Raw genomic sequence first — 23,607 nt, 5'->3', positions numbered from 1 at the left:
TATGTTGCTCCCACTGTACCACACTACTCTGCATCTATGTCTCCCCTTGCAGGCCAATTCCCACCACTGTGTTCCTCCACCTCTTCTCTATCCAGGTCAGTTGTGTACACACAATTTAAAGAAGAAAGAGGAGGGGTTGGAATGGTGTTAAAATCTGGCTTGGCAAGCTTACACTTATTCATCCTTTGTTGCCTGTGGAAAGCAAAAGACTGAGTGCTAGTCAGTCAGTTCACAGCAGACAGCAAGAAACAATCCTGGGTGTGTTTGTATCATTTGTTTGCTGAATTGTGACCATAGATCATATTTATATTATATATTGCAGTAGAGATAGTAGGATTAGGAAAAGGGACATTTTTGTAGTGACTAGAGGAGGGAATGGAGGTAAAATATTCAGAGCTAAAATGTTTTTGAAATCTTAGTCTCAAATATGAAAGAGATTTCTCTTGTCTACCTTTATGCATTTGGGGCAGAATTACGGGACTAAACTGCATTGTCTTTGGTTTATTGCTGGTTATAGAGGAATTGTGAATTGTCACCTGCATTTCAGCTAAAAATGACATTTCTTTGCTGTGGGGTTTTCCCCCCCAAAGGAGCAATTTAACATCCAGGCTGAGCAGAGCAGAGCTGAGCAGAGCAGGAAAAATGCAGAAATTGAATGATTACGGGAGTATGTTCTGCAGTGCCGAGAACACACTGGCAAGGGCGGTCTCTGGCTGTCACTTTAAAAAAAATGACCTGCTTGTTGGAGGAGGGGCAGTTTCCTGAGAATCAGGTGCATGTCTGTAGAGATGATGTCATCTTTCTAAGTAGACCTGCTTGAGAGAGACGGATGCAGAGGAGGGAATGATTTCCTAATTGCAGATTTCCAGCTGGAAGGAGTAAGAAATGGATAGAGCACAGGCAGTTTGTAAGTATTAAAAATATTGCTGAAGTCATCTGCAGTCTTCAGGAATTAATTGCTGTGTGAAGGTGATACAAAGAGCATGCTTCTTAATTGAGGACTGTGGAAAGACACTAGTGCCCCATGTTTAGACGTAACATTTCTTGTAGGTTTCTTCCTAATGACAGTAAGTGTCATATGCTTTCTTCCTAGGAAAAAAAGCATGCTGCGTGGCTTATTGACTAATTTTACCTGCCTTTTCATACTGCCTTCATACTTAGCACTCACTTGTGGTAAAATGTAGTCCTGTATTGATGAGAAATGTCCTTGGTCCCCCAAGCACTGCTTGCTTGAACCTTGGCTTTTAATTTTTGGCTTGCAAATGTAATTAACACATGCAAGATGGGCAATAACAACAAAAGTTAGGTGCTTTCGTGTCTTTGATATCAGCTGTCAGCCTGCTTCATGGTCTGTGATGTGATTGTTGGACTATGAATAATTCTGGCATTGCACCACATTATCTAGGTGAACAGAGGGTCTCTAAATAGTGGCTTCATGGTGACTTGTTAGCCATTCTTCTCAGTATTCTCTTTCTTCTGATTCAAAAATAACCAGGCCTCTACAGACTCCTTAGGCACCCACATATACAAGGAAAAGCAGTTAGTGCTAGTGGATAGGTATGGTAGGTATTGAACTGTAATAGTAGACCTAAATTAAGCTAGCACAGAACCTAGAAAGACTGCAGTTACAGCATGTGGCTGTAGTGGATTGTTGTTTGCTCTGACGTGTGTAAATTTCAGGAGGAAGTGAAATGTTTACTTTTGATTAAAGCAGTACTTTAAGGGAAGGGAATCTGTAATTGGATTGAAAGACTAGCAGAACTTGCTGGCTATTTCAGAAAACGTTCTTTGTGTGCACTACTTGCATCTTTAGTGTTTATAGTATCTACCAGGTATGAAGCAGTGGACATAGGTAAAATGTACCTGCTGTTGTGTCTTGTGAAGTTGAAAGTAGAATTATGGTTTGGTGGAGAAAGTTGCTATAGGCAGTGGGGTACTGGCATATAGATAGAAACAGGCAGTGTGGAATGCCACCCCTAGGTGAGCTGAGTTTCAGTGTGAAGAGGCCCAGAGTTTATATACAAGGAAGGTAATTGGTTCATCCTGTTCACATGACTCCTTTGCCAGAAGAATTCTGCTTGAGGTTTCCATCTGATGACTTGAAGGGCCTGCAAGCTCTTACTCTGATGAACTGTCCTGCTAGCACAGCATGTTAAGGGAACAGGAAACTGACTCTCAGTGTTCTGATGTGAATGCTCCAGCACCTGACAAGAATGCTGCACTCAGTTTTTTTCTCCCATGGTCCCCTTGGATGCTTATCAGCACATGGCTTTCAGTACATTCTAGGGTACATACATGTCCTGTTGTGGCTGCATTACTGCCTGAGATTATTCCCTCAGCTTCATAGGGTCATAGGAGAAGAAAGTACCTGCTGTTTGGGTAGGCCTATTTCTACAGAGCTAATCATCCCTTGCCGATTAGGTGTGTATTTATTGTAGGTTGAAGATGTACCGTACATTTGGAAGTTTGATTCATGAATGGAGGGGAGCCATGTATTCAGAACTACTAGAGGCAAATGGACTTGCTTTAGCCCAACATAAAACATGTTCTGAAAATGTACACTGTTAATTAGAAAGGGAATTCATTAGCTGTGTTCTCAAAAGCTTTAATAATTACATAGTAACTATTAGAGTTGCAAGTTTAGTTGAGAGCTAGGAATCCACCTCTTGTAGATCCCTAGGTGTACCACTTGTGCTGTGGAGGTGGGGACACTGCTGAGGGATTTTACAGACCTGCAAATGCTGCTCTACCCCTTTCTTTCATGCTGAAGGTAAAGAACTGTTCTGTTCCAGGTAGTGGTCTCAGCCAGATTAGGTTATAGTTCAGGGTGTGTTTGATGTCAGGGTGTGGGTTGATGTTAGGCACAAATTTGTGTTCCAGCAAGGAAACCAAGGCAGAGTCAAGGATATCCAGGTTCTGGTCTAGCAAGGCAAGGTTCAGCTTCTACTAAAGCAAAGACCAGCAAAGCGGAAGCTAGGTTCCAAGGAGGTTGGGGTAGGGAACTTTTTTTCAGCCTGGGGACCACATGCCAGTGGTGGGTAGAGCCATAAGCAAAAATGAATAGAACAATGAATATTAATGTTATCTTTGTATAGTAGGCTGACTGTACTTACCCACACTCTTCTCCATCCAGGCAAGCAATAAACATTATCAATGACATGCTCTAGCCAGGCAAAGTACTCAAGGAGAGTACACAACAGGAATGGTGAGAGGATATGCCTGGGGAGAATTCTAAGGACCAGACAGAGAGGCACCAAGAGCTGCATTTGGTCCCTGGGCCTGAGATTTCCCATCCCTCCAATAAGACAAAGTCAAGCAAAGCAGAGATCAAATTCTGCTAAGGCAAGGCAAGCAAAACAAGTAGCACTGTGGATAGCTCCATTTGCCACTCAGGCTGGAGAGTCAAATGTTGCTTCAGCAACAAGCAAGCCCAAACTGAGTCAGCAGTTAAAGGGTCTTAGTCTGCTTCAGTAGTAGTAGTAATTGTTGTTCGTTTGTACTCTGCCCATCTGACTAAGTTGATCCAGCCACTCTGGGCAGTTTCCAACAGAATATACAAAAACACAACAGAACATCACACATTAAAAGCTTTCTGATACAGGGCTGCCTTCAGATGTCTACAGAAGGTCGTATAATTATTTATCTCTTTGACATCTGCCGGGAGGGTGTTCCATACCATGGGCATCACTACCGAGAAGGGCCTCTGCCTGGTTCCCTGTAACCTGAGTTTTCATCATGAGGGAACTACCTGGACCTCAGTTTCTGGGCTGAACAATGGGGGTAGAGACTCCTTCAGGCATGTAGGGCCAAAGCCATTTAGGGCTTTAAAGGTCAACACCTACACTTGGAATTGTGCTTAGAAACGTACTGGGAGCCAATGTAGATATTTTAGGACCAGTGTTATATGGCCCTGGCGACCATTCCTAGTCCCTGGTCTAGCAGCATTCTGGATTAATTGTAGTTTCTGAGTCACCTTCAAAGGTACCCCCATGTAGGGGGCAATGCAGTAGTCTAAGCAGGAGATAACCAGAGCATGTACCACCCTGGCAAGACAGTGGGCAAGCAGGCAGGGTCTCACCTGGCATACCAGAAGGAGTCTCTAAATCAGTGTTTCCCAACCAGTGTGCCTCCAGATGTTTTGGGACTACAACTCCCATCATTCCTGACCACTGGTCTTGCTAGCTAGGGATGATGGGAGTTGTAGTCCCAAAACATCTGGAGGCACACTGGTTGGGAAACACTGCTCTAAACAGTCGCCCGAGACACAGAGTTGACCTGCGCCTTCATGGACAGCTGTGAGTCCAAAATGACCCCAAGGCTGCACAGCTGGTCCTTTAGAGGCACAGTTACCCCATTCAGAACCAGGAAGTCTCCCACACCTGCCCGTCCCCTGTCCCCCAGAAATTGTACTTCTGGTTGGGATTCAGCCTCAGTCTGTGGTCTGCTATCTATCCCCCAGCCACCTCCAGCCACTCACACAGGACATTCACCGCCTTCACTGGTTCTGATTTAAGTGAGAGGTTAGAGCTGGCTATTATCTGCATACTAGTGGACACTCAGCTCACACCCCCAGCCATTTTATATAAATGTGAAAAAGCATGGGGGAGAGGATGAAGCCCTGAGGCACCCCACAAGTGAACGTGAGGGGTCTTAACTCATGCCCCAACACCACTTTCTGGACACAGCCCAGGAGGAAGGAGTAACCATTGACTGATGGCGCAGAAGAGACTGTAGTTTTCTGGAGTCCTCAGAATTTGAGGATGTCAATGTAACTTTCTCAGGATGGAGTGGTGGTGATAAAACAGTCTGCTCCTGTGCTACAGCTTTCTGGGCAGTTTGACTTATTCCAGGGGCAAATCCCTCTCTTACTTTGATACTTCCTCTGAATCTCTGGCCCCAGACCCCAAAGATGTGGAGCCTGTCCATCGATCATGAAAAGGGGACACTTGGAAGGGCATGTATGGCAAGGTGCTGGTGTGTGTGTGTGTGTGTGTACGCGTGCGTGCACGCACATATACACGAGGAATAAAGTACTGCATATGTGAGAAAGTAGGGTGTTGCTGCATATTTGAGGGTTGGTGCTGCATTTATATTTCAAAAGATACCCTGGGTTTTCAAGAAGAGATGCCTGTGGCAGCATATTAGCTCATGGACCAAATTGTAATTCTGTCTGTGTGGTGGTAGGATTTTGCCATCACCTCTGCTCACATCTTTTCCAGTGTGCTATCTTGCAAAGCCATTGCATACATTCCACTTCAGTGCACTGAACCCTTGGAGCTAAATGATGCCGTGGAACTTGGATTTGTGGGTCATGCAGTTTGAGTTGGTGCTCCTCAACTGTAGGTTAATGGTTTCAATGTCCATGCCTTTTCAGGGCTTTAGTGTTATATGAATTTTTCATAGCAAAATGTCTGGTATGCTAGTAAATACAAACTGTTCAGAGAGGTAAACTCCTGTGCAGGTGCATTCTCTACCTGTTAGTGGAAGTGACTAGTAGATGTCTTCTTCAGACACTGTCCTTGCAATTAATTTCTTCCACTTAGCTTCCCAGAGTAAACTGAGTAGAAGAGTCATATTTGTATTGGAGCAGCTGCACTGAAATACAGCATAGAAAGATTCCCTATGCTCTGTTATTAATGATAGTTGTTTGTGGTTTCTGTTCAGTCCAGCCTTTGTGATTAAATATGTGCAGGCCGTACTACTTGGGAATCCCAGAAAGTTCTGATAGTTGAGAAGACTTTGGCTCATGTTTTTCAGGGAGTGTGTGGGAAAGTGTGTGACTTGTGTTTTTATAATATCATTAAACAGGCATAATTACATTTGGGCAGATTGTTTCACGCCGTGCTGTTCATCATGAAGTAAGTGGTAGCTTCTCACGATCTGTTTGAACTGAACAAATCTCAGTGCTGTTTGTTATGAAAATGCTCTCTATTAATAATTTTATGAGCTATAGATCTCACAACAAATGGCAAAAATAAAGGATAATGCTGAAACTAGGGCTGTCCTAATATTTTGGCCAAGAGTTTTTTTTTCAGCTGCTCACAGAGGTTGGGGAAGAAATTGCCCTCAAAAACGGGCAAGACCAGGCTTCCCCAAACTGCGGACCTCCAGATGTTTTGGCCTACAACTCCCATGATCCCTAGCTAACAGGACCAGTGGTTGGGGAAGATGGGAATTGTAATCCAAAAATCTGGAGGGCCGAAGTTTGGGGATGCCTGGGCAAGACTGTGAATATTAGGAGAAATTAGCAGGTGTACTTTTGGAAACACTGGGGGTGGGCGATGATGCAAAGCCCCCGCACTGACATATACTGACATGTACTGGGGCACTTACCGTACCTTTTATTTAAATTACCGTACAAGATAACTGAGCATGTGTGCATGAATGTTTCTATGCTTGTGTCCATGCTTCCTTTAATTTTTTTTATTAAAAAAAACACACAATCCTTGTGCAGTTCTGCAGCTGGAGCCCTTGAAAGCAATGCAAAAATATTTTTGCCATTCCCAGGCTCTCCACAGGTAGCATCACCAGCTGCTCACAGGTCCTTCTGTTTCGAAACACATTCCAGGAAGCACAGGCAATAGTGAGACTGCAGAGCTACAAAAGCATTGTTGGGGATTTTTGGTGATTAAAGGAAGTGCACACATACACCCTCAGTCATCTCGTAATGTAAATAAAAAGTAAGTGTGACAGCATACCCTTGCTAATTTCTAGGGATTTCCCCAACAGTTGTTCTGCAGCTCAACAGTGCTCAGTCTGGTAGAGCTGCCAGGGAATGAGGTGGACAGATGGGATCAATTGCCTCTCCCCCATCCCCATGCTTGTATTGCCTGGTTTGACAGTCAATCAGCATCCTTTCCATCTTGTACTATCAGTGCTTCATGTTTCGGCTGCTTGGTCTTGGCTGAGAGCTGTAGGATGAAAACCCTTGCTAGGCACAAGCCTTAAAGATTACTGGGTGGGGGAAATGTTATTGCACCTATTGCTGTGACAGATCTATGGTGTTCAAGGTTTCCTTTGGTTAAACTTCTAAAATATTGTTTATGGAAATCTTTAAAACTTTTTTTTTGCAATAAGAGACCATCTTGCTTCCTTCTTCCCAGTGTATTAAATAATTTACCACTATCATTTATACATATACTGGTTTGGTTATTCTTCCAATTGTTTCTTCCGTCTCTCTTTTTCTAATTCTCCCCTTTTCAATGAAGAAAAAATAAACATGTTGTTGGCACAGAAAGTAGGAGTGTAAAGGGGAAATTCTAAGAAATTCTGCCAAATACATTGAAATTTATGTATTTATATAAAGTATTTGAGCTGCAAGATTTAAGAGGTCTTTCAACATTGATCTACATCAGGAGACCTTGTGGCTTTCCCTGTCTGCAGCATAATATGTTCAGCCCTGTAATAATCACATGCATTCAGTTCTGCAGTCCAAACAGCTGCAACAATCTATTTCTATGATTTTTCCAGCTATGGTCCAAGATAAATATCAATCCTTTTAAGTTTAACAGGTCAGTGGGTCTGTGATCAAAGAACCACTGACAGTCTATAACATACCGGTACTTCTAGGTGTTATTGAAAGGAAATAAATGCTGAATTGACAGCAATAAATGCTACAACTCATTCTATACTTCAGTGTAGCTGTACTGAGTATGTGGGGTGGAGAGAGAGAGATTGTCCTCCATGCCATAGAACTTTTTGTCAATTAACATCACATTCCTAACCAAATCTTTAAAATCCTATTGAATTTGTACCCCACTTTGACAGTATTTTCAGGAGGTATACAAATATTAAATATCTGTGGAGATTATTTGACTTAAGCTAGAGAGACTAAAATAAAATCAGTTTAAAAAAGAAATCTTAATGCATCTAAATCTAAATAATCCTTACTGCTTCCTTCAGGGCAGTTTGACTTTGACTTGATGAAATCTTGTACTTCTAGGACTGCATCAGTCTAGTACTGAGTGCAGTACCAGATTATTTGATGTTTAGAAAACAAAACTTGTCCTTGTAGCTGTAGAGATAATGTTTGAAAGCATAGGTAGTGACTGCAGAAGTTAATCATTTAGCTAATTGGTTAAAAAATTTTTTTTTACCCTGCTTGCCAATAAAATGTTTTCAATGTGGTTTGCAATAAACATGCAAAACAGTGATTAAAAACAGTTAAATAAAAGATCAGCAAATTCCTTAATAGTCAACCATAGGCCAATTTGGAAACAATTAAAAGACTAGGAAAACACAGTACTTTCAATCTGGTGCCAAAATGAATTGATATGGACAAGGAGTTTCACTCCATTGATAAAGCCTGATCCTGATAGCCAACCTCCTCATTTCTGGGTACCATGAATCAAGCTTCTAAGAAATACTTCCCAACTCCCCTTTTAAAAGGCCTAACACTTCTTGCCTCGTTAGCTAGATGGTCACATCCTCTCCAAGCAGTTTCATGTAATATTGAATAGCATAGGAGTTTTTGAATAGCATAGGAAACTCGCAGAACCCTGTGGCCCTACAAATATTTTCAGTTTTCAACTCCACCAAGTCATCAGCTGGATAGCTCAGTTGGTTAGAGCATGGTGCTGATAATGCCAAGTTGCAAGTTTGATCCCTGTTGAATTTTATTGTTTTATTTATCTTCATCATTAAATACCAGATTTCCTGACTTTGGAAGTTAGGCATTATGAAACAATAATATCCTTTCTTTTCCTAGCATTTAGATTTGTAGCAAACCAAACTTGCTTTTTCCTTAGGGGGCGGGTTGTGGGGGGAGGCTTGACTTCAGATATGTTTGACTACTGTCTTTTCCTATCAAGATAAAGAAGATAACTTTTGCTAGTATAATTCTGTTCACTGTAAACAGCTACACAGCTGCCAGCATTAGAAGTATTGAGGTTATATATTTTATTGGATCAGGTGCTCTTGGTGTACATTATGAAGGAAGATTACAATGTGTTTGATGTAACTTAAAAACAAACAAACAAACCAAAATTTTGCTGTGGTGATCTTTCTGTGTGTCCCCCCCTTTTTTCTGTTGAACATTATGTTTATGAAACAACTGTTATGGAATCCCTTTCCCCCCTAAGCTATGACTTGGCAGAGAGAGCAAGCTGTGAAAACATTGTGCTCTGTTACTTTATTGGGAAGTTTGTATCATCTTCTCATAAAAAGCTAAAGGTCGTGAAATGTTAGTGGATTTTCCCACGTTTAGGAAACAAAGATTTAGCAGGTGGCTGGGATTTGACTAAATCACAGTGGTTCTCAAAGGGTGGGGCATGCCACACTGGTATGGCAGGAGAGAATGGCAAGTGTGGCAGGAAGATTTGTGGACAACCAAAGAAACATTTAAATGTTTCAGTGTAATATAGGATAGGATAGGATAGTATCAAATGTATGTATGTATTATGTATGTGTGTACACACACACACACACACACACACACAACCAGAAACAGTATCCATGCCTCTCTCCTCAACATATCTTTGTCAACAAAGAATTTTATCTCTGACAAATATGAGAAAAGAGAGAGTTGTTTCATGAAAAGAGTGGTATCAATAGGTTTCCAGAAATACACACACACAAAAAAGAAGGGGAAAAATCTGAATGAGGAAAGTTCATTACAGGGCACAAGGCCAGGATCCCGCAGCTTAGCGAGTAGCCAAATAAATTACGGGGCAGCTGCATCAATATATTTGTTCACCTTTAAAAATCTTTTTTTGCAGAGGTGGGTGTATTGCAAAGTGAAGCTCCAACTGCAGCTACCGTCTTCATTTCCCCCAGTGTGCCTGTGGTCCCACATGGAGCCCAGGCACTCTAGGGAAATGAACTTGGTGGGCGTGACTGATACCCTTTGGCCATTGTAAGAGAAAAAGAAACTAAAGGGATCTCTTGGTGTGCAGCTGCAATGAACCTTCTGTCATGGCCACTATATTAAATTTCTCTAGGGAAATGGGTGCAATTTGGAACTTTGCTGCCCAATGCACATAACAAAAACCTCTTTCAAAAGACAAAGGGATTAATTTCTCTGTGCCCCTGCCCCCCACTGGCACAGGTGGAAGGGATAAATTGATCAACCAGGCTGCATAGTGGGTGATGGTAGGAAATGAGTCCCTTTCACTTTTAAGAACACTTTTTACAGAGTTTGTTGTTGGGCATGATGGACAGCAAGCTTCCAGTTGTGCCCACCAGCAACCTCTGTATAAAGTTTTTAAAAGGGGGGGGGAGCAAGCAATTAAGGTTGCCTTGCTGGTTGGTGGAGAGAGTAAAAAGGACAGCAGAGTGACTTGGGTACTGGGGGGGGCAGTAGTCATCTTGCACAGGGACCCATCACAGATGGAGAACAGAAGGGAAGTGCACCCTGGCACCTTCTGTCAAGCAGGGGGAACATGGCTTCATGTGTGTACGTGTGCACACATCCATGTGCATGGAATTTTTCTCTTCCTGTTATCACAGCCTGTTTGTTGTAAGCTGCTGTGAGAATAATTTGATTGAAAGTTGGGGCATAAATCTTTTAAATAAAAAAAGGAAAGTATTCAGCAACACTTCTGCCTCTTCAGCTCCTGCTGCACTATTAAATATTTATCCATCCTTATTTAGCTTCTCATAAAAAGCTTTGCAGTGTCAATAGTTGTGCTGCTTTTCTCAATATTTCTCAGTGTTTCTCAATATTTACTCTTGTAAAAACGTATCACGTTGCAAGCATTAGTGGATATATGCCAGTAGACTACCTCTCCCTTCCGGTGTGTAAGGGGCATACTCACATTTCTTTACAGTTTGTACATGGTATGGTGAAGCAGGGACTATTACAAGACCCTGCAGTGTGTGGCCTTTTCTTTCTTTGGGTTGTATCCAACCATTAGCACAAAGCTTGGCAGGTTTGGATGAGGTCCTTGCATGCTGTGGCATTACATGAAATATAGACGTATACCTGATACTTTCAAAACTTAGGAACTGTCCCTAGGTAAGAAGGGATAGCTGGTCAGTTATGGAACTGTTTTAAATAGCAGTTTCAAGAGAGAAGCTTTGGTGCTTGATGCTTTGTTTCCTATAGAATATGCGTCATACTTTTCTGACCTCTCCCCCTCTCCTTTTCTTCTTCCTCCTTTCTTCCTTTCTCATAGCAGGGATGAGGTAAAATGGATAGCTTGTGTGAGAATGCTCCATGTTCTTGTCGTATTTCCAGGGCTTAAGCATAGCTTGAGCTTCTGTTTGAATTAAAGAGACCATGCATGCTCTTTTGCCTGGTTATTCAGTAGCAAATACTTAACTTCTATACCAGGGGTGGCCAACTCCCAAGAGACTGCGATCTACTCACAGAATTAAAAACTGGGGGCTGTAGGTCAAAGTTGTTGAGCTTTTTTTTTAAGAAGGAAAGCCCCAATTTTACAGAATTCCAGCCTAACTTCAAGGAAGAAAGGGTAACAGCCACTCATCAACAGGTCACTGAGTAAGCTGTCTTCTGTTCTGCACATTATGCAACAATGGAGGGCAGAGCGACGCGACGGGGCCGGATTCTATTTTACCTATGCTAAGGAAAGGAACACAGCGATCGACCATGATCTACCAAAATCTCCCAGGGATCTACCAGTACATCGCGATCGACCTGTTGGACACCCCTGTTCTATATTATTCGAGTGCTCTTTGTGTATTGAAACAGATTCCCTACCAGGAGAATCAGATGTGTTCAGTGTAGTAATTTGAGGCTGCCCCAGAGTTTTCCTCAGATCCCCTTCCTAGGGAGGAAGTATTCAGTCAGTCACTGCACTCTCCATGGCATCAGAGGAACAAATATTTTACAAGTAGGAGTAATTAGAGAAGAATTCATACCTGCTTGTCAGGAAAACTGAAGCATGTTGAGGGCTTGTGATGCCCCTGCAGCTGCTTATGTGAGCTAAAGTGCCTTTTAAGCCCGTACTGTCTCTTCAAAATTGCCTGACTTTAGTTAGATGTTTGATTAAACTTCTAAAAGCAGAAAATTGCTCAAAAGGATTCACAGGAGTGCTGTGGTCTCTGTTGCCTTTATCCTGCTTTGTCCGTTTTGCCTGTACTAATCTGAATTTGAGTGTTATTTCTCATTGTACAGTGGTACCTCGGTTTATGAACACAATTGGTTCCGGAAGTCTGTTCATAAACTGAAGCGTTCATAAACTGAAGCGAACTTTCCCATTGAAAGTAATGGAAAGTGGATTAATCCGTTCCAGACGGTCCGCAGAGTACTTAAACTGAAGCGTTCATAAACTGAAGCGAACTTTCCCATTGAAAATAATGGAAAGTGGATTAATCCGTTCCAGATGGGTCCGTGGAGTACTTAAACTGAAGCGTTCATAAACTGAAGCATGGGTGTAATTGGTTCCGGAAGTCTGTTCATAAACTGAAGCGTTTATAAACTGAAGCGAACTTTCCTATTGAAAGTAATGGAAAATGAATTAATCCGTTCCAGATGGGTCTGCGGTGTTCATAAACCGAGGTGTTCATAAACCGAGGTTCCACTGTATGACCATTTCATAGGTAGTGACCATTTGCAATACTGTGTTTCATGCTTTCCACATCTCCCAGTGTCGCATTAGACAAGATATAAAACAAACACCAACCCACAGACATTTACTAGATTTCAAGATCATACATCCTTTGAATTACTCTTAATAGCACACTCCCATTTTTATAAGCCTGCTTCTCATATAAACTGATAGGTTATTCTAGGGGTGTGTGCACATACTCTTTTTACTGAGATTGGTGTGAAAAAAAAATAAGTTGACTGTCCCATGGGAAAGTGAGTAGTGTTGACAGCTCTTGACATAAAACATTATGGCACCTGGATGGGGCCTTAGGGTTGAAACTTCTCATGGCTAGGGGCAGGGCTTGTAGAAAATGCTCTACTCATCTGAGCAGTACACCTGTTGCATGTACGTACAAGTTCTGTGCAACAAGCAATGCTGTGAATGCAAGTTCCCCTAGATCATTGTGCAATCCAGACTACAACTTTTCAAGAAAGCAGGGAAGAATTTCTCTGCAGAACAGATAACACAACAAAATGAGCCAAGCTACTTGGTGTGTGTCAAGTCACATATATGGATTATAAGGCAAAGGGATTTGTTGGAAATCTACAAAACTCACTTAGCATATAGTCTTTAACTGGCACAGTTCATTTTGGGTGTGTGAGCAAACAGACTTTGTGGGTGTAACTCCTGGCCAGAGGACTGAGGGGGCATGACAAGGATCATAGAATAGAATCATAGAGTTGGAAGAGACCACAAGGGCCATTCAGTCCAACTCCCTGCCGAGCAGGAAACACCATCAAAGCTTTCCTGACATATGGCCGTCAAGCCTCCGCTTAAAGACCTCCAAAGAAGGAGACTCCACCACACTCCAGCACAGCCATTTGTGGACTGCAGCCACAACTGGTTGTGCTAGGGGTGTGGGACGTATCACACTGATTGATTGATCAATTGATTGTATTTTTATGCCGCTTTTCATTCAAATGAATCTCAAAGCGGCTTACAACCAATAAATAACCATAACAAAATAAAACATAATAGCACATTGTGAATACAGCATACATCATATAAAATAATTAACAAATTATCAATAAAACAGTTGCATTTTTTAAAAAAATTAGCAAAACAGCAACTAAAAAGTAAATTAAACCTCATAATTACGGCAAGTCGTGTGATTAACAAATGAATGTGGCGTTTAGAATCTATAAAATGATATTAAAAACATTAACAAAATAGCAACTAAAAATATAAGCTAAGCACTAAGTTCATTTACACAATCTCTGCAACCCCTGACTCATACCCTCTCCCCTTTAAACAAAATAAAACTATACAGAAAACCTACAAGACAATACTAATTGAAATAATGGAGAATTACATTTATACTAAAACTAAACTAATCCCCAGCCCTGACAAATGTCCAAAGTGCAAAAACAACATTTTAAACCCCATAGATTAACAAGTATTTTAAACATTTCAAAACATTTCAAAACATTTTTGACATGCTCAGAGTAAGTGTGGGTCCTGCACCCTAGGCCAGGTGGAAATGGGCCTTGCAGTGGGGAGCAGTCTTCCTTCCACACTCACAGCAGCAGCAATGTCCCGGTGGCCATTTAGCTGTTCAGGGAGGTTAGGCTAACCAGTTAGAGAATAAGATCTAACCCAATAGTGTCTGTCCCTGCTTTTGGTCTTTATTCTAAACCGTGGAATCCTTGGTACCTTGTTATCTACCCACTCTCTGTATGATTCATTCAAGTTAATATTGTGTCCTTTCTCTCCCATAAAACATACATCTTGCAGGATTAGATCCTAAAGAAAGTCATATGCTACTGAGAGTTGGCTTGTATGGTGGTTGGAGTATCCAACTAGGATCCAGGAGACCCAGGTTCAAATTCCCATTCGTCTATATTGCTCAAAACGTGACCTTGGGCCAGTCACCATCTCACAGCCTTACCTACCTCACAGGGTTGTTGTAAGGATAAATTGGGCAGAGAAACCACACATTGAGCTCTGTGAAGGAAAAACAGTACACTGGTACCTCAGGTTACAGACGCTTCAGGTTACAGACTCCGCTAACCCGGAAGTAGTATCTCAGGTTAAGAACTTTGCTTCAGGATGAGAACAGAAATCCCGCGGCGGCAGCAGCAGCAGCGGAAGGCCCCATTAGCTAAAGTGCTACCTCAGGTTAAGAACAGACCTCCAGAATGAATTAAGTTCTTAACCAGAGGTACTACTGTAATCTAGTGAATAATGTACAGTATCAGCATATGGAGGTTGGGCAGGGAGCTGGAATAGACATGGTCCACAAGGATATCTTCTCACTTATCAAGTACTTAGTATAGCAGAGCAGCTTTACTGTCTCTATATATCTAGTGTTCTTGGGACAGAATAGGGATTTCTGTTTGTCTGCTCTCCTGACTGCCTAACAGATTCTGTAGTTGAGCTCACAGAAATGGTCCTGGACCCAGTGTTGGAAATGCCCTGGGTGTTAGTCCTGGATGAGATTTCAACATCCCTACTATGGTTGCTTGTGGCTACTGTGACAGCCATGGGATGTCCCACTGTGTTTCTTGCCCTATGTAAGTTGCTGGTAATATATCAATATGGAGTTCTGTAGCAGTCAAGAAAAGGGACAGTTTGTGAGTGGAAGACACCAATCACAAATCTTTTGTGATGGATAGTTGTAACAGTGGGTTGGAATGGAACTCTTAGGAATGGAAAAAACATTTGCAAAGATAAGAGGGCCAGCTAAAATTTATCTCCCCCAGAGGCTGGCTGCATTCAGGAGGATTCCAAACTCCCATTGGAGTTTCCAGCTGCCTGGCAAGCTCTCTTGCTCAAGAAGTTTAAAGATACTGAATTGACCTAGTCAAGTGGCACAAGTATTCTCTCTGGGACTGTGGTTTACTGCACAGCTGGTGGAAATTAAGCAAGCGAAACAATAGCTAGAGCACAGGAAGTAGAGAACCCAGAATGAACCTGGCAGTTTTAAAGCAATCTGGATAGAAAAGTGATCCTGTTCCTGCATTGTGTCTAAAGCAGACTTCCTCAACCTCTGCCCTCCAGATGTTTTGGACTACAATTCCCATCATCCCTGACCACTGGTCCTGCTAGCTAGGGATCATGGGAGTTGTAGGCCAAAAACAGCTGGAGGGCCGAGGTTGAGGAAGCCTGGTCTAAAGTATGCTGTGCAGCAGAACTTTTCATACTGGTTTGTAGCCCCGGATGATTGGGAAAATCACAACATTGAATCCAGCAGGTTTCCCAATTTCTTGTCCATCCCTTTAGCAGTCATCTGCTGCTCCTACTTCTGAATCTAAAGGGGGATGGATGGGGCCATCTATTGGTAGCTTCTTGCCCAAGGGCCCAATAGATAGAATATTTTTTACAGATTTCTCAGAGAATGAATTTTAATGCAGTTGAATGAAAGACTAGCTCTTTCCTTAATGTCATTAAATTATTAAGACCTCCTTAAGAGCTTTCTGCAAGGAAACAAATGGAACCTTAAAATTTAACTGATTATTTATTTAATTTAAATTATAGGTTTTAATCACATTGAGTCTTATTTTTTAAAGTAATTGAAACTAGATGTTTTTTATTGATTGCCTACAAAAACTAAAATGAAGTGCTGCATTTGTAGCTTCATCTAGCATGAGGATACTGTACAAAACTGCACAGATTTGTTTATGTCATGTTGTTTGACATACATCTGTTCTGCTTCTTAAAACATACAATATTTTTCAAAACATGTTTTGTTTACTAGATAATTAACATTTTCCTCATGATGCTGTCTCATGCTGGGGCATTGGATTCATTTATAATATTGCAAGAGAGAATTTGGGAAACATTAGTTCAAATTGTAAGTTATGTGGGCACATTATTACAACCCACCCCCAATTGCTTTTAGCAACATAGCACTAGCATTTATTTCTTATACCAGTACATTGGATAATGCAAGACCTGCTCATTATAAGTATATTAAACTTTGGAACAATAAAGTGTGTCCAAGTTTCCATCTACACCTCTGGGATGAATTGTCCGTATCTTTGGGGACATAGATTCCATGAACATGATATTGACATGATAGCTCTCCACAATGCACCCTGCAGTAAGAACAAGAACAGACTTCATTCTTTTTCATTATTTTTATGTCTGTACTGGTATTTCTGTTGTATATTGTTATAATAATAAAAATGCACTTACCGTACTAGCATAAACTGGTGGGTCCATTTGGGGACCCCTTGGCTTGATGCAGGTTGTGGAGCCTGTAACCTCCTGATGTTGGGTTCTACTCCCATTCTCCCTCACCATTGTCAATCTTGGCAGGGGCTGATGGAAGCTAGAGTCTAACAACCTCTAAAGGGAAACAGGTTCCTCATCTCTGGCTTAATATGCTTTCCTAAGGCTATAGTCCCAGAATTCTGCCTTCAAGCGCTCTCCCCAATTTTCCTCTTCCTTGTCATACCACTTGTCGATTGCTGTTCCAAACACAGCAGAAAATTGTTTGTTGTATTGTTTGTTGTAGCAGCTGTCCAGTTAGTGTTGCTTTCTTCCACAGGAAACAACACTGCTTTGGCTTCCATGCCTCTGGTCTTGAGTCTTGCCATATTCTCATCATTTTTTTGGACAGGGTTCGCTACTGTTTCCCATGAGAGTGTGAATGAACCCTAATCAAGAGTGATTTTATCAAATTCAAATGTGGCTTTTAAAATTTATATTTGCAAGGGAAAATCTAACAGAAACAAGCCATTAGACAAATGCTCATCTGAGTTAGTCCATATCAGGCATCCAAGCAATAAGGAATACTTTACTACATGACATAAAAATGGCCATTTGTACCCACCCACATATATAGGGGACACAGGTGGCGCTGTGGGTTAAACCACTGAGCCTAGGGCTTGCCAATCAGAAGGTTGGCGGTTCGAATCCCTGCGATGGGGTGAGCTCCCGTTGCTCAGTCCCAGCTTCTGCCAACATAGCAGTTCGAAAGCACGTCAAAGTGCAAGTAGATAAATAGGTACCGTTACAGCGGGAAGGTAAACGACATTTCCATGTGCTGCTCTGGTTCGCCAGAAGCGGCTTTGTCATGCTGGCCACATGACCTGGAAGGTGTACGCCGGCTCCCTCGGCCAGTAATGCGAAATGAGCGCCGCAACCCCAGAGTCGGTCACAACTCAACGTAATGGTCAGGGGTTCCTTTACCTTTACCTTTACCCACATATATAAAATTTAAATGAAAGGAGAGCTAGATTATCACATGATTTCTCGGTGTGAGTTCCTTAGCCCCATTGAATTTAATAGGACTTCCTTCTGAGTTGTTAGTAATTAGGATTGCACTGCTAAGTGTTGCCCCCCCCCTATGTGCCATTGCTTGGTAGGTGCCCTTTTAAAGTACTCTTGCACCATGTTCCTGATTGAAAAGTGCCTCACTCTGGTTATGCACCACAACAGCAAAAGTGGCATCCTGTTATCATGTTACAAGCAAGTGAAATGCCAAACAAGCACATTATGAGAGATGGAGAACAAAACTGTCTAGCTTTTTCCATTTGCTATGTTGTCACTAGGCAGCAGTACATAGTAGATGGGTTCTTAAAAGAACATTAATGTTAATTTCCACAGTGAAAGATTAAATGCCTACATGCATCATCTGATAATTGGCTGGCTAAATCCTACCCTTGTTTCATAGACTTAACCTGGTACATATTAACTGGGTCACTTTGTTGTTTATGAAATCATTGTTAAATTATCTAACCCAGTTATAAATATCCAAGAAAGCTTGGAGCACCTCACCAACCAAGTGCCAAAACAACTCCTGGCTCCCCATCCTGATTGCAGGTTTAGAAAAAGGGGTAGGGTTTATCCCTCAGTTGCACTGGGCTTTGAACAGGAGCTTGTTTGTGTTGTGCTAATAGGACAGAACAAGATATTTTTAATTTCTGTTTCAATGGGTCTTCTGTACCACATAAGAAAGGAACCACATAGGAAAGGTGCCAGATAAGACAAGTTTAGAAACTTTTGTTTGTTGGTTGTTGGTTTTTTTTTAAGAAGACCTGTAACATTATATTCTTTGTGCTCTGATTGAGAAACATCCTTTTTTGTTGAAGTAATCTGATCTGGCTAGAGTCTAAACCGTTATATCTTTCCCCACATATTGCCTTGGCCTCGCTCAGCCATACTACTGCAGAGGTGTGTAACTTCTAGGAAACTGAGTGGGAAGAGATTTGAGAAGCTGGCAGAAAGGTGACTCAGTACCCTTGTCAGAAGATTGCTTCTCAAAATATTTTGAATCTTACTGCTCAGCAAGTGGTAGCAGTTAGCAATTCATTATTGTCTCAGCGGTAAATCTTGGGTGCTTAAGGCACCATTTAATTTTTTTAAAATTGACTTGCCTAGTGACTCTAGGGTTGTGAACGTGATCCTTGCAGGAGGCGCGTTTGTAACCCGCGGTGCCGCATCTGCGAGCATGTGGGACACAATTCGGTGCTTCTGCGCATGACGTCATTTTGTGTTTCTGCGCATGCACGAGCGCTGAAACCTGGAACTAACCCGTTCCGGTACTTCTGGGTTCGGCGCAGAGCGCAACCTGAAAATGTGGAGCACAACCTGAAATCTCACAGCATTCGCAACCCAAGGTATGACTGTACTAGGATAAGTACTCACTGATGCCCCAGATACAGACATCTTCCTTCTGAGAGATGTGATTTAAGGAACTTGTTTACTTTCATCTCTCATTTCTGACTTCAGTTTAGATCAGTGTTCTTTTACTTAGATTTTTAATTTACTGATTGATACAGTATTCAATAATCCTTTTATTCACTAATGCCCCCCAAAATTTGATTTACATGTGGAGTAGCTTCATATAGGTGAAAGTGAGAATGGATTTCTGTACACATACACTTTCAAAAAGATGTTCTAAAAGATTGAGAAGACCCTCTGAAACATAGAATGGAATATGGCAGTAGACATTGGGGGGGGGCGTTTTTATTTTTGCAAAATTAGGTACTCTGACTTGGCGTAAATTATAAATATTTACCTCTAAGGCGAAGTCATAATCTGAGAGAGAGAGAGAGAGAGAGAGAGAAAGAGTTCTACTGCTCTTATAGCTGATACTTTTCAATAAAGGAATTTGTTTTGCTTCTATCAAACTGAAATAATTAGTTTGGAATCCACAATGTAATCCTCTTTTTTTTCTTTTTCCACAAAAAATTAATTCATATAGTAAAAAGACTGAATAATTTAACTTCACACTTTTACCTTTGCTCTGTGTCTCTCAAGTGCACAATATGACAGTCTTGTGAAATAAAGTATAAAAGGTGGGAATGGAATGAACGTTGCCTGCTCTTTTATTTTCTAATTATAATATCTACTTATGTGCATCATTGATATAGGTTTTTCTCTCTTTTAGCATAGTTATAGATAATGTGGCTATATTTTTAAGGCAAGGGTCAGCAACCCTTTTCAGCTGTGGACTGGTCCACCGTCCCTCAGACCATGTGGTGGGCTGGACTATATTTTGAAAAAAAATATGAACGAATTCCTATGCCCCACAAATAACCCAGAGATGCATTTTAAATAAAAGCACACATCCTACTCATGTAAAAACGCTGCTTCCCGGACCATCCGCGGGCTGGATTGAGAAGGTGATTGGGCCGCATCTGGCCCCCGGGCCTTAGGTTGCTATAAGGCTATATAAATGAGTAGTTGTCACTGAATTCATTGCATTAAGTGCTTCTGGATTGGCTTTTGAGTCTTGAGCAAAGACTGGGGCTGGCATTGGAATAGGTCTTGGATATTTTTCAGTGTTTAGGAATGTTGGAGAACTGGTTTGTTCTTTTTCTTTGTACTTGCATCCCCTAAAGGAGCATAGATGAATAGTTAGGGCGCTAAAGGAATAATTCTTCTGCAAAATCTGAATTATGCTACTTCATAGGGATGTGGAGACTTAATTAATATTTTATGGAATCTGATCTTCAGATAATGAAATGAAAGTGCAACATACCCAATAGAAGATGACTGAAGCTCACATTGGAACACATATTTGTATTTTTTTTCTGGACTGTGTTCATTATATTCTAATAAGAAACATGGTATATAACGGAGGTCTGGGAAGCAAAGGCAGTCTCCAAATGCTTTTCATTTGGCCCCCAACAATAGCCCCCATCTGAAAAAATAATGGACACACCATTTTGTTCTACCAACACTTTATCCTGTACCAACAGAAAGTGAGGCATTGGCAAAAGGCTTTTTAACATACACACATCCATGTGAACAGCAAGAAAGTCTATAGTAGAACTCTCCTCTTAGTGTGTAGTTCAGATGCTCACTCCCATGTGTAAGCCAAGACACAAGACAATAGTGGTAAACAGATGTAGGTTGTTCCATAGCTTGTCTTCTCTGCTGCGGTATAACCCTATACAAGCTGATATCCCAAGTGTTCATCCTGCTTGAACTTAGAATTCCTTAACATGGAGGAAGTTTTCTCTCCTCTCTCTCCACCTCCAACGTTTAGTTCCACAAACAGATTATTTTATTCATGGTTTTTTCGCTTTTGTTTGTTGATTTTTTTGCACATCTGAAAGAATGTGCTGCCTGAATTAAAAACATCTAGGTAACAAGCGACACTGGGTAATAAAAAAACAAACCTTTGAAAGAATCTTAATCATCATAATGAACTGAATTTTCTGTCTTCCATCTCTTCCATGTTCAACAGTGATTTAGGAACCATATCTATAATACTGAATAGAAAACTGTCATTTGTAACTATTTATCAAGGATAAAGGTAAAGGGACCCCTGACCATTAGGTCCAGTCATGACCGACTCTGGGGTTGTGCGCTCATCTCGCATTATTGGCCGAGGGAGCCGGCGTATAGCTTCCAGGTCATGTGGCCAGCATGACAAAGCCACTTCTGGCGAACTAGAGCAGCACACGGAAACACTGTTTACCTTCCCGCTGTAGCAGTTCCTATTTATCTACTTGCATTTTGATGTGCTTTCGAACTGCTAGGTTGGCAGGAGCTGGGCCGAGCAACGGGAGCTCACCCCGTCACAGGGATTCGAACCGCCGACCTTCTGATCAGCAAGCCCTAGGCTCAGTGGTTTAACCCACAGCACCACCTGGGTCCCTTTATCAAGGATAGAGCTAGGTAAATGGCTACTTTGAGATTTCTCTGAGCATGTGTGTAGCAAGAGATACTATAGCCCAGGCATAGGCAAACTCTGGCCTTCCAGATGTTTTGGAACTACAATTCCCATCATCCCTAGCTAACAGGACCAGTGGTCAGGGATGATGGGAATTGTAGTCTCAAAACATCTGGAGGGCCGTAGTTTGCCTATGCCTGCTATAGCATTATCATATAAAGCTATGTGTAACGTCTTAAAATATGCAAGTTGTCTGTTATAGAAGTATCTGTAAACCTGACCGTGGTGATGCTTCTTAGCTACAATGGTTAGATTTTGGTTGGGATTTTGTTTTGCTTTGTTTTGAGTCTGGTCCCGAGTTTCTGGTAGGAGGTGAGGCAATGCTAATCTTGGCAGAAGAGAACAAAACCAAGTGAGTAATTAAGTGATGCAAGCCTTTGATTATTTTTCTCTCTCTCTCCTCTCTCTCTCTCTCTCTCTGGCACAGCTAGGCATTCCATTTGCAAGAGAAGGAACATTAGAAGAAACTGCTCAAGTTCTACGCAGGACGTTAAAAGAACTTCAGGAAGAGAAGACCTTTTTTTGCTCGGATTAAAGGGCATTATTTTTGAATCTCTCCTTTGCTCAGCTTCTAAAAAGCCAGTTGGCCTGAATCAGTATTCCAGCAAGAAACTACTGACAAGAAGAAGTGAGGGGATTGCTTTTTCTTTACTGGATCTTTTCTCTGTTGGATTTGGCTCATCAGTCTGAGAAGATTTAAAAAGAAAGGGAAGTTGTTTTTGTTTTTTCTTGTTTTGTATCCATTTTGAACACTTGCAATTTTATTATTTGCAAAGTGTTACCTGAATTATTATTATTGTTATACTAAAGGATGACACATAATCACAATGCTACTTGAAAGACCATGACTGCTTTTAGTTTGCCTTCCTCTTTTCAGCTATTATGACAGGTGTTTCTCTACATGTACTGTAGTTTTATATAGCAAAATTAGCAGCATTTGAAGAAAATTATGGTTTACTAAACCTTGATGCAATACAAATGAGAAATCTGGAGATAGAATTTAGTTTTAGTGTTATACAAGCTACTTCTGATTTTGAATCAAGGAAAAGACTTCGTGTACATAACATGCAGGTATAAAACCTTCCATATGATAAAGTCTGAAGTGTGAAAGATGTCTTGGAAGAGGAATTATTTTTCGGTGGGACGGGGCACTGTGCAAGGAATGTTCACTCCACGTAATACAACATCTATAGCACCTAGTAAAGGTCTCAGCAATGAGCCTGGACAGAACAGCTGTTTCTTGAATAGTGCATTACAGGTAAGAAATCTAAAAGAATGTGTGTCTTTTATATCTTTTATACATAGTTTTCCCTTATTTTTTGTGCTATGGATTATGGTGCTTCTGTGAGAACATCTAAACAGCAAAGCAACAACGTAAAAACTATCAAACCCTTCTATGAATTTATTTCCTCTTAATTCAGGGACCAGTCACTGGTACAATTATTGTTTCTTGTCTTGGATTTGTATGAATTCATTTAATTATTTTATGAGGTTAAAAGGTATTTAAGAGTGGTAACAAATGTTACTTCGAAATCACATACAATTGCAAGGCTGTCAGCAGTGGTTTGGATCTGACACTGGGTTGAGGTGAGACCCTATTGCACAATCTTCATGTAGGCTTTTCAAATCGGCTCCCATGTGAAAGTTGTGCCTGGGCACACCCTGTTCTTGTAAATGTAGTATGTTTTCACTGCTTTTAATTCTGAATTTTGAAATTGTTGTAACCCTCCCAAGGGCCTGCTGATGTAGGGTGCATAATATATAAATTGTGTAATAATAATAATTTTTTTAAGCAAGCGTTAGTTGGAATGTAATAATGTCAGGAAATGCCCCATTAGCTTGTGACAATTATTTATAATAGTCCTTTGGATTAATTACACAGTATGTTTAGAATAAGTTTAAGTGGTACCAGTTATTCTAATT

The 23,607-nt window shown here is 41.2% G+C and overlaps 1 protein-coding gene across 5 annotated transcripts in view; it reads left to right on the top strand.

Moving 5' to 3' along the window:
- USP54 (ubiquitin specific peptidase 54) overlaps positions 1-23,607 on the top strand; it is a 90,266-nt gene that overhangs the window by 20,367 nt on the left and 46,292 nt on the right. For 3 of the 5 annotated variants that reach the window (XM_088669468.1, XM_088669464.1, XM_088669465.1), the window contains one exon: positions 22,112-22,942. In XM_088669468.1, the coding sequence (XP_088525594.1) occupies positions 22,796-22,942 (147 nt within the window). In that variant the 5' untranslated portion in view covers positions 22,112-22,795. The remainder of the gene's footprint in view (positions 1-22,111; positions 22,943-23,607) is intronic. The other 2 variants (XM_088669466.1, XM_088669467.1) reach the window with 1 other exon arrangement.

The sequence above is a fragment of the Zootoca vivipara genome, chromosome 5, assembly GCF_965207765.1.
Source record: "Zootoca vivipara chromosome 5, rZooViv2.hap1.1, whole genome shotgun sequence".
Taxonomy (NCBI): Eukaryota; Metazoa; Chordata; class Lepidosauria; order Squamata; family Lacertidae; genus Zootoca; species Zootoca vivipara.
The sequence above is the reverse complement of the archived record's forward strand: the minus strand, read 5'-3'. Positions and strand labels throughout refer to the sequence as shown.